The 15,899-nt window shown below is 44.1% G+C and overlaps 2 protein-coding genes across 4 annotated transcripts; one reads left to right on the forward strand and one right to left on the reverse strand.

Moving 5' to 3' along the window:
• Nucleotides 1–165: 165 nt before the first annotated feature.
• trmt1l (tRNA methyltransferase 1-like) lies at nt 166–10,022 on the reverse strand. Of its 3 annotated transcripts, none has more exons than XM_008406412.3 (16): nt 9,894–10,022; nt 8,988–9,092; nt 8,833–8,895; nt 8,029–8,142; nt 7,890–7,954; nt 7,281–7,437; nt 7,089–7,209; nt 6,932–7,011; nt 5,460–5,712; nt 5,174–5,386; nt 4,293–4,483; nt 2,899–2,965; nt 2,667–2,830; nt 2,528–2,593; nt 634–760; nt 166–545 (listed from the first exon to the last, which is right to left on the reverse strand). In XM_008406412.3, exons 1-16 carry the CDS (start codon nt 9,952–9,954, stop codon nt 362–364), a joined length of 2,031 nt encoding a protein of 676 aa, XP_008404634.2. In that variant the 5' UTR covers nt 9,955–10,022; the 3' UTR covers nt 166–361. The 3 variants fall into 3 exon arrangements, with proteins under 3 accessions (XP_008404634.2, XP_008404635.2, XP_081462039.1); XM_008406413.3 differs by lacking the exon at nt 9,894–10,022 and adding an exon at nt 9,525–9,854; XM_081605913.1 differs by lacking the exons at nt 166–545; nt 634–760 and adding an exon at nt 801–1,547.
• Nucleotides 10,023–10,880: 858 nt separating this feature from the next.
• Nucleotides 10,881–15,573, forward strand: LOC103463190 (antiviral innate immune response effector IFIT1-like). Its single transcript, XM_008406411.3, has 2 exons — nt 10,881–11,213; nt 13,818–15,573. The coding sequence occupies exons 1-2, from the start codon at nt 11,209–11,211 to the stop codon at nt 15,112–15,114; spliced, it is 1,302 nt and encodes a 433-aa protein (XP_008404633.2). The 5' UTR covers nt 10,881–11,208; the 3' UTR covers nt 15,115–15,573.
• The last annotated feature ends 326 nt before the right edge of the window (nt 15,574–15,899 follow it).

The following is a 15,899-nucleotide window of genomic DNA, read 5'->3' on the forward strand; positions in this document are numbered from 1 at the left end:
ATACCTGGTGACGTCACACAGCCACGCCCACATAGCCACGCCCACCACCAGGTGTCAAAGCTGCTGCTCCTGTCGTATCAATAATTACTTATTTCATTCATGTGGCTCCTCAGAGCCTGAGGAAAAACGTGAAAGCCGTTTCCGTACGAAGCAGCTGCAAAAAAATACTTTTCAGAAAAGATTTTTATTCTGGATGTAAAGAGACAAATGAAGGTAAAACGGAGAAACGATTAAAATACTGATTTAGGTCAATTAAATAGATTCTCATCAGTTTGTGCTCTAATAAAGATCCATCAGTGCAGTCAGGACCGGGTCAGGACCGGATCAGGACCGGGTCAGGGAGCAGAGCGGCGTCCCCGGCTCAGACCGCCTTCTCGGAGCTGGCGGCGCTCTGGCCGGCGCTGGTTCCGGTCGGCACGCTGTACTTGGTGAGGACGGACTTGAACTGCTGCAGCGTGGCGTCGGTCCGGACCCCGGTCGGGTCGAAGTGGGTCCGGCTCACCCTGAAGCCGGCCTCCGTCAGGTACTGCAGGAACTTGTTCAACCTGTGAAGGCAGAGCAGCAGAACCGTCAGGCGGGCCGGACCGGGTCGGGTCGGGTTCTGAAAGGAGCCGGCTGGGGGAAAAGCCTGACTTGGGCATGTTCATGCGGCGGATGCTGTGCCGGTGGAGGCTGTAGTAGAAAGCAGGATGATCCAGAGACGCATCCGGCTTCAGCTTCTTCACAACGTTCCCACATTCCTCCACGCTTTTCCTTTTCCCTGCAGGAAAACAAACATTCATTTACGTCTGCATGACCACTATTAGAGGATTATTATTATTATTATCTTACTGTTTTACTCCTTATGTAACTTATGAGGGATTTATAGTTGCACTTTGGCAAAGACTTGATGATTATTCTGTCATTATTAATATTGTTTTTCTTATTTTCTGTAGATTTTCTTGTCTTTTTTTATTATAGTTTGTAATAATTTTATATATGTAATATAAATTATTGGATGGTTCTTTAACGCAGCATATTGAACAGGCATAAGAATATCTTAACATGGTTTTATTACAAATTTCTGCTAATTATTGTAACTAATATCTCATTAAATTGAGAAAAGAGGTCGGATTAAACCCGGCTTCACCTCCTCCTGTCCTACTGATTGTTTTAAAAACCTGTTGAAATAAATAAAATGAATATAATTTACATGAATTTAACATGACAAATTGGTCAAATAAAACTTATTTTAGTGAAATCTAAGTATTAAACTGAAGCTGTTAAACTTAAACAGGTTTAAGAATCACTGCATGGATGAAACGGCTTGTTACTAACAGAGTTAACTAAATATAACTAGAGTTAACTAAAGATAACTAGAGTTAACTAAAGATAACTAGAGTTGACTAAAATGTGCGGCAGGAAAATAACTGGATTTCTCAGCTAAGATCAAAGCTGAATGTAAAAATAGATTGTAGATGAAAAGTTTCCCGATGAAACGTTCTGACTGCAGATGTTCAGTAAACCTGAGCCGTCGGTTCAGTCGAGTCATGAAAAGTTGAATCTTTCTGCAGGAAGAGACACATTGACTCCAGTCAGAGAACAATGCTGGCCTGTGAGAAGGAGTCAGATTGTTTCAAGTTGTTTCGTTTGCAGAAAACCAAAGTTCAGCTCAGCAGAATCGCAGAATCTGAATCGCCTCGTTTGAAGTTGCTGCTGCAGATTTGGCTGAACTTTAATGTCCAACATGAAGCGAAGGACAGAAACACTGAGGCGGTTTTCACCTTGGCAGACAGAAACCATGAACAAATCAGCACAAGCTTTTACTTTATCCAGCTTTTATGATCGAGCATTTAAATATAAAGATTTAATCTTATATTAAATCAAGATTCTTAGTTTTGCACATAATGTTTGAGTTCTTAAAAACCGTAAAGAAAATGTTTTAAACATCTAAACCTGATGTTCTGCTGAACCACAGCAGTTTTTCATGTTCATCTCCACCTGGCACCGTTTTATTTTACATTTATTTAATTATCTGATGCACAAAACATACTGTGGGATTTTATACATATTTATATATAAATACTTTGTATTCTGGTGACTGTTTGTAAAGGAATCAAAAAAAATCTTTACACATTTATTTGGCCAAATAAATAAAAAGCAGAAAATGTGGAAAACTTTATTAGAACTATTTTAAAAACTATGATTTTTTTGGGAAATAAAACCCATCCTGGCTGTAGAGCTATTCAATGTTGTTTCTTATTCAGTTGTGTTAAATATTATTTACATGATTATAATTATTATTCACTGAATTTCAGATGGTTGTAAAACTAAAAAAATAAAAACTGAACAATCAATGATTGCAGAAGTTTCCCTAAGTCAACATGCAGACAGAGTTTTGGAAAAAACCCAGAAACTTTTAGTTTGCAGGGAAACATTTAGCCGTGAATTCTCCAACGCTGCCCTCTACAGGACAAACAGAACCACTGCCGTTTAGGAGACAGCTGCGGCTTCCTGGGCAGACGGAGCTAAAAGCAGAGAAACTGACCGGCCTGATCAGCTGGACCTCCATCCTCTCCGCCCTGCAGCGTCTTGATGACGACTCCACACTCCACTGCAGCACAAACACAACATTCAGCGTTTTATGCCGCAGGTGCAGCAGGCGGCGTCAGAGCTGAGGCGGTTACCCTGGTTACTGAGCGCTGACGACCCGTGCACCAGCGACTTGAGCGTGGTGCACTCGGACTCGCAGATGAGCGTTTTGACGAGCGGCTGGATGTCGTCCATGCTGTGCTGCGCGGCGGCAGACAGCATCCTCCTCAGGAAGCCGGTGTTGAACAGAGGGCCGGCCCTGCAAACACAGCCGGGTTTTACTTAGAAAGAAGCTTTCAGTTTTGATTTATGGTCCCCGATTTTTACCACAGAGGCCCCAGCTGCACCGCCGTCTTTCCAGGCAGACTTCCATGACAGTTACAGGGAACGGTGTCTAAAGAAAAGGAGTTAAAACAGAATTTATCCTGCAAGTCAAAGTTGGTTTCCTCATAATGCAGCAAAAGCAATTCTTATTGGTTTCTACACACATTATATAAAATAATTTATTTTAAGCTAAATCCAGCTAAATGAGTCTAAGCTAATTACACTAAGCTATGCTAAAATAAATTAGACGCTGCATGAAGATGCGCTAAGAAAGTTTCACTAAACAAAGTTAAACCAACATATTCCAATAAGTTAAGATGAAACAAAAAACTGAGCTTAAAAAAAGCTAAGCTACACAAACAGTGAAGTTAAAGTGAAGCTAATGCTATGGTAATGCTAATCACTGAAGCTAAGCTATGATCAGTGTTTCCCCCCCTGGTCCTCAGCCCCCCTGCTCTGCATGTTCTAGATGAGCCTCTGATCCAGAGCAGCTGATCAAATGACCATCAGGTGCTGCAGACGCCTGATGGTCACCCAGAGAAACAGAAGGAAACACCTGAAACATGCAGGACAGGAGGGAGAAACACTGGTTTAGATGCTAATCAAAGAAACTAAACAAGACAAAAATCAAACTAATCAAAGAAATCAAGTCAATAATATAAGCTAAATTAATTAAGCTAAGTTAAAACAAGCTAGCAGGCCCAGCTTGTGATTTGATTGTAAACTGATCCCCGTTGGAGAAAGACGGGGACAATCAGGGTTTCAACCTCCAGTCCTCTGCTGTGCTGCAGTTTCTACATGAGCCACAGGTAGAAAACGCTGGAATGAAACGGCTTCATTTCCTCCTCCTGGTGTGGATCGGGCCTCCAGAGCCTTAATGACCTGATTATGCTGCTCAGGTGCTGCAGCAGAGGCTCATCTAAAAGCTGCAGGGCAGCAGAGGGCTGCAGTTTGACACCTGTGCACTAAATAAATGAGGAAATGTGTATTTTGCACACAGTGTGACTGATGTGTCGTTTCTCCATTAGCATAGATCTGTAAGCTTAGATTCTAAAACAGATTAGAACAAGCTAACATAAACTAAGATAATCAGAGTAAATTTAGCTGAACTGAATAAGTAGAGCTAACTTACACTAACCAAGCTTATCAAAAACTAAATCACTAACAGCAGGTAATGAGGAAAAATGTATTTTACACATATAAATATCAATTTAACAACATTTTCCCAACAGCAGCTGCATCTGAACGATGCTCGTTTTCTGTAAATTACATCCACCTCCTTTTTGAGTGAACCGAGATAAAACAATCATTTTCTACTTGGTGCAGCAGGTCAGAGTTTCATTTATCTGATTTAAGGTGTGCAGCAGCGAGTCGTCGGCCGTTTGAACGCAGCTCACCGTCCACCATGTTGCCCAGTTTCAGGAACACTCTCTCCTCACACCACTGGCAGTGGACCAGTTTGCGGAGCTTCTTGGCCGACTCGTCTGCTTGAGTCGGGCCCCTGAGGACCCTCACCACCACCAGCACAAAGTGCTCCACAGCCACGGCCAGCAGAACCTCGATGCCTTTGTTACAGCGCGCCGCCGCCCTGCAGGACGTCACAGGAACATCTCACTGACTGGCTTCATTAGATTATGGTCAGATTAATCACACTGCAGCGCTGTCATTAATCACTAGACCTTCCTGTGGCTCTCCGACCAGTTAAAATCCAATCATCTGATTCCACAGCAGAAAACAGGTAAAGTCTCCCAGAACAGCAGCGAAGGGAAACTTACTCCATGACAGGAGCCACTCAGAGAGAAGATACGTTATCCTGCCGCCCCTTTCTGATGCCGCCCCGGGTCACTGCCCTTACAGCCCATATCATGTTTTATTGACTCAAACATGTCTAAAGATTCTCGGTTTTCCAGGTTTTTATATTCAGAAAGGTTTAAAGGCAGCCATTTAGTTTTAAACGTTAACGTAGAAACTCTCCACTTATTTCCTGTGGAACTTGAGTGAGGACAAGTTCCTCATCCAGACGAGCGACTGGTGAAACTCGTTATGTGAATTTGTGACCTAGTAAACTTAGACATGAACATGTGGGCTAGAAACGCAACGCAACACCAGGAAGATTAAAAATGTTACTGTTGTTCTGTCTGTTGCCATGGAAACCTCGTCTTTCGCTGGTCGGCGTGTCGATGCGTAACGGCAGCTGTGAGCTCTGAGAGGCTGTTAGGTCAGCACAGGTGGCTGGATTGATCTGCGTTAGGCGTTGGGCCTGAGCAGGGCGGCCTACCTGGCTACCGTGGCTACCACCATGCGGGCTGCCAGCTCTTTGTAGTACTCGGTGCGTACGATGTGGCAGCCGTAGTGGCGCAGCGTGACGTTGGGCGACTTGGCGTACAGCGAGCCCGTGTCGGTGGACGTCACAGAGATGATGCCGAGGTTCCGGACGTTTCTGAAGGCAGCATCCAGGTAGTTCACGGCCGTGCCGAAAGGATCCAGGTGGCTGGAGGGTTAAAGGTCAGAGCGTTTTACAACTGACATCAGACTCTTCAGGATGGGTTTAAAGGTCAACCTACATGTAGTCAAACGGCCGCAGATGCATGATGACATTAGCGTCCATCTTGGCGACCTCCACCGTGGCGACGGGGGCCGTCTCCGGCTCGCAGCCGGCCCTGTCGGGGCCCCGCGGCCCTCGGGAGCCGCCGTCGGCCCGGATGTTGTTCAGCTGGCAGTTCTCTCTGATCATTTTGACGCAGGTGTCGCTGATGTCCGTTATGGTCACTCTGACGGAGCTACGCAGGTGTTTGGCCCACTGGAGGCCCATGATGCCTGCGGAGCAGCAGAACCCACTCAGTTACTCCGACCCAAAGGTCATTTACTCCAGAACCTCGTTCCACTGAGCAGCACAGAGCCGACACCGGCCTGTTTTACAGTGTGGTGTATTAAAGGGGCCGTTTGTTTTTCAGGCCCTTTAGCTGCCATGTTTCCTTCAGTTTTTATAAAAATGCTATTTGACTTCAAAGAATTTTGACTTCCTGGTTTAATGTCTTGAAATTGGGCCTCTGTCTCTTTAAGAAACTCCTGCTCTATATGAAGGTCTGCCTTCAGAAAGTCATCCTAAGGTTTTCCTCTCCACTGTCGCTGCATGCATGCGCCGTGCGACGGATTGTTGGCGCCCCCTGCTGGTCCAGGAGGAGTGAATGCTGCCAGGTAACGACTCGATGCTCTGCCGGGTTTCCATAGAAACTTTTTGGACTAATTTGAATAATAAACTGACGTTAATGCCCTGATGTGTGATTGGATTGAAATGAGGGTTTTTATAAAGTGCCTCCAGACATTTGTTATTTCTACGGCGCCGTAGAAATAAATGAAATAGAGCTGAACAGTCTGACCTGAAAACTCTCCACAGCGGCTGAATTAAATGAGTTCTGGAAAACAGGAAGAGTCACCGTTCCTCCAAAGTAAAAGACTTATTCCCAGTTATCACAAACAGCTGATGCTGCCAGTTTTCAGGTAGTTTTTCCATCTAAGCTCAGTTTGGATGGATGGATGATCCATTTTCCTTTAATAAATCAAATAATCATTTGAAAACAGTTCTTGATCATCAAACTAAAACAGAGGAACTGTTTCTCACAGCACTGACCCAACGATTGATTCTTCACATGCAGACAGTTTGCTGGACCTCAGGCTGTGGGCTGCAGTGCCCCCTACTGGTCCACAAGGTACTGCAGGTATTTGTTGTGTAAAAACAATAATGGCTCCAGACCGGCTCACTCAAAGGAAAAGCTGAAGATATCAGTGGAAGGAAAAACACCAGGAATACTTAGATGAGCAGAGGATTCATGTCTGCAGGACAAACCTTCAGTTCCTCAGAATAAAGGCAGGTCTATCCTACCCATCATAAGGGTTAAGTAGCTCATAGTTTCATTTCAGGTTGTATATTTAAAGGTTTTGTCATTGTGGGACATTTTTAAGTGAGAGTTTGTTAAATGTGTCAACCCATCAGATTCTGTCCAGATCAGCGTTTTTCTGTTTCATCTCGTCTCACCTGTGGCTCCAAAAGCATCCAGACACTCCAGCGGGTTCCTCTCCTCGGCCAGAACCGCGAGCGAACAGAACACCAGCTGCCTGCAACACAAACACGCAGCTTCAGCTTCGGCCGATGCTTTTCACTCAGAAACGGACGCGGCGTCCCCCGCCTCCACCTGTTGGTCTTCATCTTCCGGTTGAAGTACGTGTCGCTCTTCATCGGGGTGCTGTGGTTCGGCAGCAGCTGGACGTTGGTCCCCAGCTCCTTCAGGATCTCGTAGGCCTGACCCGAAGGCGCTGCGGATGAGAAACGGGATGGTGAGCGGAGCGTCCGCCTCCGTCAGGCTGGCTGTGACGGCGGCGCTCACCGGGCTCGTCCGTCTGAGCGTCTGAGCCGCCGGGGTAGCTGGCCTCCGTCTCTCCCTTGTTGAAGTGGCGCTTCAGGTGGCTGATCATGTCCGTCTTCCGGGCGATGGTGACCGAACACACCACGCAGTGGAAGTGGGCCATGTGTCGACCCGACACCTGGAGGACGGACAGGACCCGGTCCGCTTCAGGAACTTCTCAAAGTCTGGTGGCATTTTTCTACTGAAGTTGTGTTTTAGATCGCTGAGTCATCAGCGTACAGAATAACTTTTCTCTTAAAGTTTGTTATGATACAGATAAAAGAACATTTTATGGGACCTTCAATCTGCTGAGATTTTTCATTCTGGATCCAGTTGGTTTAGGTCAGATGTTCCTAAACCAACTGGATCAGAACCTCCTGAAACTCTTTACTGAAGGCCGAAGAACCTGGAGAGCTGAACTGTAACTATTTAAAATGTTTTTAGACTGGAAACGTTTCTTAATTTGATTATTAAAATTAAACTGATTAAAACTCATCCTGCAATTAACATGATCAGAAATGAAAATGGCGTCCCAGCGCCAGTTGAAATGGTTCTACCGTCCATGACGACGAGTGGAGGGAGACGCCTCACCTGATCTCCGCTCAGGCTGGGCTTGGGGTTCCTGCAGGCCAGGTGGCAGATGCACATCCTGCTTCCTGCAGGGAGACGGAGGTCAAAGGTCAGCATCAGGCTGAAGCTGCCGGCTGCATCCGTCTCTCTGCTGTCCTACCTTTGAACTCCACATAGACCTTCCAGTGGAGGTTCTGCAGGTGCCGGCGCAGCTTGTGGCTGTAGCACGCTTTAAACTTCTCCTCCGGACACAGAGGGCAGGACTTCCGGCCCGCTGGAGGACAGACAGGACAAACCATCAGCTGGAGAAATTATTCTTCATCCGCATTTTATAAAATATGTGTAGATTTGAAGAAATTAGCCTTTTTTTCAGGTTTCCATCATGTCAAAAAGTTTTTCCCTCATCAGAAACAAACCTGGAGTTTTTATTCTTTCATGCATGTTTCAGAAATCCTTTGATCTCCATGGCAACCATTCAGCTGTGCTAAACACCTGGGTGGACGTAGCCCCGCCTACGAGGCAAAGCTCCTCCCCCACTCAGCTCCTTCAGACTAGCCAGTAGCAATTAGCAAACAGCTGATGGAGCTGCTGAGCTCATTGTAAGAGACAGAGGCCCAGTTTAAAGGCGTTAAATCAGGAAGTAACATTTCTTTAAGCCATATTATATATATATATATATATATATATATATATAGCATTTTCATAAAAACTGAAGGTAACATAGTGACTTGGTTTGCAAAGTGCCTTGAAAACATAACGCTGCCCCTTTAATTCTTGAGTTAGAGCCTGAACGTGATTATTTCAGCATCATTTTCTCTATTAAACTTTAAATTTAACCTCTTTCATGACTCTTATGTAATTTTAGTCAACTTCTAATATTTTATCCACATCCATGTTTTTTGTTCCTCCATAGAGAATAAAAAGAAGAAGAAAGGCAGAGAAATTCCTGAGGACCTGAACTCACCACCATTAAGGTCCACCAGCATCTCCAGTCCTTCCAGTTTGGTCTGGATGGAGATGTGTCTGTCTGCAGGCAGGAGGAAACCCCAACACTCCGTTACGTCCTGCGTCTGCAGCGCTCCCAGCCAGCCGGTGACACCAGACGGTTGGCTGACTTACCGGAGGTCGTGGTTGAAGGTTTGGAGTCGCCATCAGCCGCAGCGTCGCTCCGCTCTGCAGCGGCGGCCGCGCCGGCAGAGTTTTCCTCTCCGGTGTCTTCATCACCTTCACATCCAGACGGGAGAGATTAAAATAAAAAATAAAAAACAGAAATACCAGGTCATCATATTTAAAAAATTAAATCTGAATGAGAAACTCTCAGCTGACTGGACCTGATAAATGTTGAATGTTAGGATTTTTATCATGGAACTATGACATATAACGGTTTATGGTCTAAAACTGAACAATAAGAGGAAAGCAGAGATTAACAAACCCCTCCCCCACCTGTTGCTTCTGCAGATAAATAAAGTTAGTAAATACAGTAAAAAAAAGGTTGTTTATATCTTAGAATTGTAATTATTAATGCACAACTTTGTTTTTTAATATCAGAATTTCATGCCAACCAACGAATATATGGATTAAACTTGGAAAACACCATCAGTCCCTCCAGTTCTGTTTATGTCAAGTTTTTGTGCGTAAATTGGAAAAGGTGCGCACTTTTCAGCGCAGCGGTTCTGCGGTCCTGCAGCGCAGCTCCGTGGTGAGACCGCCTCGCATTAAATATTCATAATAATAATAATAATAATTGATTTGATCCTGGGGAAAGCGCTTCACTGACGCCTGCAGCTGCAGATCCGCTGCTGGCCGTCCGGCTCTGCGCCTCCAGCCTCCATCCCTCCTGTTGTTGACTGTTTAGGCCCAGTGGCGGAGCTCCGCGCTGAGGCCCTCGTCCCGCTGCGCACTTAAAAACTCAATTCCTCCTAAACTCACGGCGCAGCAAAAACAGCGTCTAAAGCATTCATTTAAAGCGCGCTTTTTCTCCGCAAAATGAGCGCACAAACGGTAAAATAGCGCAGTTTTACTGACGTTTGATGCCTCCGTCCTCCTGGTGCTGCTGAGAAGCGTCCGCCTCTTTCAGCTCCGCCATTTCCAGCTGCAGCAGCAACCAGGAAGTGCTCTGACGTACGGAGTTACGTACGTAAACTGCGTAACTCCGAAGCGGAGTCCGCCGAAGAACGCAAATAAAGAGACTGTCCCTCAAACTTACTTCCTAAATCAGTAAAGTAAATATGATCCAAGCCGAAATTATAGTAGAGATACTATCTTGAAATTCTATGGCAATTAACTTTATCAGGTAAGGTTTTATTTTAAAAGAGGCGTTTTATTATTCAAGCGGAGCATCAACGGCGCGGGCTTCTAAAGTGACCGTTAGTTAACACGTAATCTTAAGGCGCCAAATTCAATTCAAAATTCCAGACAATTTATGAGACTTAAAACTAAGATATAAGAACACAGACATGAGAACAGCTCTGTGGAACATTCGGCTTCATTAAATTAAATGTCAGCCCAAATAAGAAAGGAGAAAAACAAGCAGGAAGAACCGACAGAAAGCTACATTTACACTCGACGTGATGACGTAAGACGCACAACCCCAGCAAAAGAAACAGGATTCCCGGCTCATGGACTGTTCAGTTGTCTTACTTTGTTTCCATAAATAAATTAATACAATAATGGATTCGTGATAAAAACAATTTTTGTGTAACAGCTGAATATGTATGTACTCATAAAATTGATTTATTTTGCAGTGTGAGTCAGATGTGATAAATTCTAAAGATTTGACCAAAGTATATAAAAAGTGTATTATTCTTTAAGTTATATATGTATTTATTTAGTGAACATAGCCTTTTGATTTTTGACCATCACTCTGCTTTTTTGTATTTCTTCTTATTTGGGCTGGAGCTCAACTCTGCTGTGGCGATTACAACAATAAGATGAGGGACTAAAGTCTTTGTTTAGTTTGTTTTGTTTTTCCATCTTTGTTTCATAAAATCTAATAGTAAAAACATCCACGGACCAGCCGCCATGTTGGAGCTCCGGAAACAACCCGACCAAAACATGAAGTCAGAAAACCTGCTTGCCCAAAGTTTCGTTTCAGCGCTGAGGTTTCGATGCCAGAAAAATGAAACTTAAGGTTCGTCTGGCTGAAGCGACGTCGCTCTTCTTCTCTTCTTCTCTATAAACTCTCTCTATTGTGCTTCGCCCGTCACCGCGTGACGTCATCCCGACAATAAACCTCAGGTCGAGCGCCGTGCGACCAGTCTGCAGCTGCGCCTCTTCCAGAGCGTCAGAAAAACTCCAGAAGAGACAAAACCTCCAGATCTACAGAGAAAACAGCTGCAAGATGAGGTGAGTGATGAAGTTAATGACGATAACCTCACATTTTCACCAATAATTCCTATTTTTGTATTTATATTACTACGATATAGGGGAGCTTTACTACAAGTCAGATGGAGAAACGATAAGGAAAAATTCATTTTATAATTCCGTTAATTTATTATTGTTATTTTTACCAGAGCTAAGTATAGAAATACATTGTCTTGGAAGATTATAACCAAAACCTTGTGCTACCGGGTCGTAACTTAACAGCTCGTGTCCAGAGGTTTCATCAGGGTCCATGGCTTCTTTACTCTGTTTACACATAAACCTGCTTATGTTGGAAAACAGTTAATACATCTTCACAGAACAGCAGAGATGCATATTACAGGGAACTTTTACATGTAGTCAGACAGTTATTTATTGTTTAAAATAATATTCTTTTAAAAGGTCCTTGTTATTGCGCAACACCTCCCTCCCCTTCTCTCTCTCTCTACTTCCTCTTCTCAGAGGAGGGAGATGTGCAGCCAGCTCTCCATCTAACGGGTAATTTGAGTTTTCTAAATCTGATGGGATTTTACCCTGTTCAGAACTGAGTAAACTCTGTTTAAGCATCGAGAAAGACTAGCCTGGTTTCTAACGACCTCCATCCAGATGTCCCACCTTCTTCACCCTGTGAATTAGCCAGATTGAGTAGCTTGCAACCAGCTAGCTTCACAGAGCTTCACCTGTTAACGGTCACTCTTTCTCTTTATTACAACTTGTTACTGAACCAGGTTGGTTTTAGTGACTCGGGCGAGTCCCAAGGGTGTTGTTTTGCTAAAAGCTACCTATCTTTCCCTAATGCTGACTCTGAGAACTAAAAGAGGGAAACTTTGAGAGAGACGGACAGAGTTTGGCATTTTGAACCCCAGAACTGGCCTGATGATGAAGAAGGTGTTGCAGCAGCAGGAGGCTCCCAGTACAGGAAGAGTACTGACTTAGAGCGGCAGGTCTCGGGCCTCAGGTTGACTTCCTCATGCGCGTAGCGGTCCTCAGCTTCTTGTCTTGCAGCTCTGTAGCTCCCTTCTCCTTGTCTCATGATCTTCCTGGTCCCACGGAAGGAACACACCAGTTCTTCCTCTTTGCCTTGGTCTTTGTCTTTGGGGTCTGAACCCAGCTGATGAGAGGAGTGCAATTTGAAGCCACATGTTGCGGGGCTCTGGGATCATTGGAAGTTTCATTTTCCTGGCATCGGAACCTCAGCGCTGAAACGAAACTTTGGGCCAGCAGGTTTTCTGACTTCATGTTTTGGTCGGGTTGTTTCCGGAGCTCCAACATGGCGGCTGGTCCGTGGATGTTTTTACTATTAGATTTTATGAAACAAAGATGGAAAAACAAAACAAACTAAACAAAGACTTTAGTCCCTCATCTTATTGTTGTAATCGCAACAGCAGAGTTGAGCTCCAGCCCAAATAAGAAGAAATACAAAAAAGCTAACGGGTTGGTCCCCATGTGCAGAACAGTCTCCGGCTCTGTGGCCCCGGCTCTTCAGCTGCAGAGTTCTTTGTCCATCTCCGTCTTGGCTCCAAGCTGCCTGAAGGATCCAACCAATGATTCCTCTGTTGCACCCACCTTATAAAGGGTTTATCCACCTTTTGGTGCGTTTGCATTGGCTAGCTTTGTTGCTGTGCCTGTCTCATTGGCTGACTGCTTGGACAGATGATCTCATGTCCATCACCTTGGAGACATTATGTCCTGATGTCTGTTCTCTTTTCTTAGGAAAGTCGAAGTTTAACAATAAGGCCTTGGTCACCTCTGCTCTCCTATCAGTTCCTCTTCTCCTCTGACCTTTCACCTACCATCTACCTCCAACACAACATCAGTGACCTTTAATTACAGTTACAACATTTTACACCATTTCAAGTTCAATGTCAAAATCACATTTATAACCTTTTAGTTTCTCTGGTTTAGCATTCATTTATAATATAACCATTACTTATTAGTTACTCTTATTATAGTCATAATGTGAGTTATTACAGACACCTCTGAATAGAAACCAATAATAATCAATTATTCTAATTATATGATACCGAGTTGCAGTTACTTGTTTCACCTTTTAGGTATTTCCACAAGTGTAAGAGTAAGTTTAAATATTCTTATAATCAAACCAACATCAACCACTGGTTAAACCAATATTAATTATTGGCCTAACTATAAGTTATTATTATTAATTTAAGTATTTTACTCTGGGTTTTATCCAATTACTACATTGCTGCATTCTTACTGGTTGTGCAGGAGACTCCACTTCTGTTTTCCAAACTATTGCCACTATCAACTTATTTGGATTTAAAGTGACAAGAAGCCCTAAAACAAGGATTGAGCAGACTAAAATCTCATTGCCTAAGGATAATTTTGTAAATCAAATTTTGTAATGAACATGCTTTATAATAGACCTATCCTAACTTTTTTTTTTTAACCGTACATTTAGTGTCGCTCTGAGCTAAGCAAGTCAGATAGAAGAAGACAGTGCAGAAGCAGGAATAGCGAAATATAAAATTAGTGTAAGAAAGCACAAATGATACTTGTTTTATTTTTAATTCCCACTGTCTAAAGCTCTTTAACTTCATTAATATTTGTTTTTATGATTTTTATCAGTTCTCCTCAAAGTCTGCCGTCCAGACTGAAGGCCTTGGAGTGCCACTTCACCTGGGATCTGGACCCCACCAGGGGCAACCTGTTCCGTATCAGAGATCACCTGGAGGATGTCGGCACTGAGGAGGGAAACGTCTGGCTGGGTCACGTCTACAACCTGCAGGGCTTCATCCAGTACCAGCTGGGCTCCTCTGAAGACGCCCTGAACCTCTTCAACCGGGCCGCTGAGACATTCCAGAGGCAGAAAAACGCTGATGAAGGTCCCTGGTTGATGGTGAACTTTGGGAATCTGGCCTGGCTGCACCATCACCTGGGAGAAGATGAGAAGAGTGAAGACTACCTGTCAAAGGTCGACGGCCTGATGAGGAAGAAGGAGGGAGATCTCTACCCAGAGGTCTTAGCTGAAAAGGCCTGGACCCTGATGATGTTTGATAAAGAGAAGCAGCAGCAGGCTTTAGAGCTCTACCAGAGAGCCATCCGGATGCAGCCGGACACCGTGGAGTGGCGGAGCAGCCGTATGATCGGTCTGCTGAGCACCTTGAAACACCGCGACGTGGAACCAGAGCCTGACGTCTGGGAGGACCTAAGAGTAGCCAGAGAAGAAGATCCAGAAAACTTGTACCTGGCTGCTGTCGACCTGAAACAACGAGCCAAGAGAGGCGAGCGAGTTAAAGAGGAAGCACAGGAGTTGTCCGAGAAGATTTTACTGAACCCTGTCAGCAGCTACAGTGGCATCAAACCTCTGCTGAGGATCTTCAGACAAATCGAATCCTACGACGATGTGATCGACGTGGCAGAAAGAGCCCTGACAAAGGATCCAGATTCCCGGTACCTGAAGAGATGTGCCGCTCTTGCCTACAAATGGAAGATAGTTTTTTCCAGAAATGGACGCCCAAGTCAAAGAACCTTCGACCGAGCAATCGGCTTGTTGGAGGACGTCATCTCTGGCTACCCTGAGTCTTGTTTATCAAAGAAGTTGGACTTTGCAAGTGTGTGGGCCAAGTCCGGTCGTGGGCTGACGAAACCAGATCAGATCTACAAGGAGTTGCTGCAGAAATCTTTGGATCCTTCAGACCAACAGTGTGTTTACAACTACTATGCCAAGTACCTCAACTTCGACCGGCAGGACAGAAACAAGTCGATTGAGTATCACATGAAGGCTGCAGCCATTAACCACGAGTCTTTCTCCCGGATGAACAGCATCCAGGCGCTGGAGAGGATCCGAGACCGCGGACGGTCCAGAATGTGCCCAGAGATCCGGGAGTTTCTGGAAAACCTGGAAGGTGTCCAGACTGTGTGAAAGCCAGACTTTCAAAGATCAGATCCAATGATCATTCTGACCGTCTGAATAATATTCTAGTTTTAACCTTTAACCCTACATGTTGCTCTAGTATTAATAATTTTAATTCGCTGAAAAGCTTCAAACCCAAATGATAAATAACTTAGAATTATGGGAACATTCACCTGTTTTCATACATTATTCATAGGATGATAAATATCTTCTAAGTTTTTATTTTAGGATTATTTACGGAGTTAAACAAACTTTAATGCGGTCGGCCCGTTGCACACTTCGACCACCAGATGGCGGCAAAGCTCTTCTAACAGCAACCTGAGCGGGAGATTAATCCACTAATCAGCTTCACTCGTTCATAAGGGTCAAGATTTAATAATCTAGTTTTAATGTCTATCATAATCCATCTGATATAATCTGTGTTCACTTTTTATTCTGATGTAAACAATAAAATATAAAGACTTGCAATCCGTTGTCTGTATAATTTAAAAAAATAAACATGACGGCAGTATTTTATTATTTACCAGTTCAGCCAATCAGCTTGCATTGCAGCTTTTCCAGCTCTGCTAACCGTTTACTCTGTTTATGCTTCAACATTTGAAATTAAAATGAAAATTTTACATGAAACATTTTTGTAATTTTCATTTTATGGGTTTAATCCTGAACAATGCAGAGATGATATTATAATATAATCCAGATTTTTTTTCCCCCTCATGGATCAATAAGAGGAAGATAAGAAACACCAGAACCGCTGATCCAGACGACCTGAAGGCTGCTGTGAAGCAACCAACCCG

The sequence above is a fragment of the Poecilia reticulata genome, chromosome 4 (genome assembly GCF_904066995.2).
Source record: "Poecilia reticulata chromosome 4, P_reticulata-male-v2, whole genome shotgun sequence".
Lineage (NCBI taxonomy): Eukaryota > Metazoa > Chordata > Actinopteri > Cyprinodontiformes > Poeciliidae > Poecilia > Poecilia reticulata.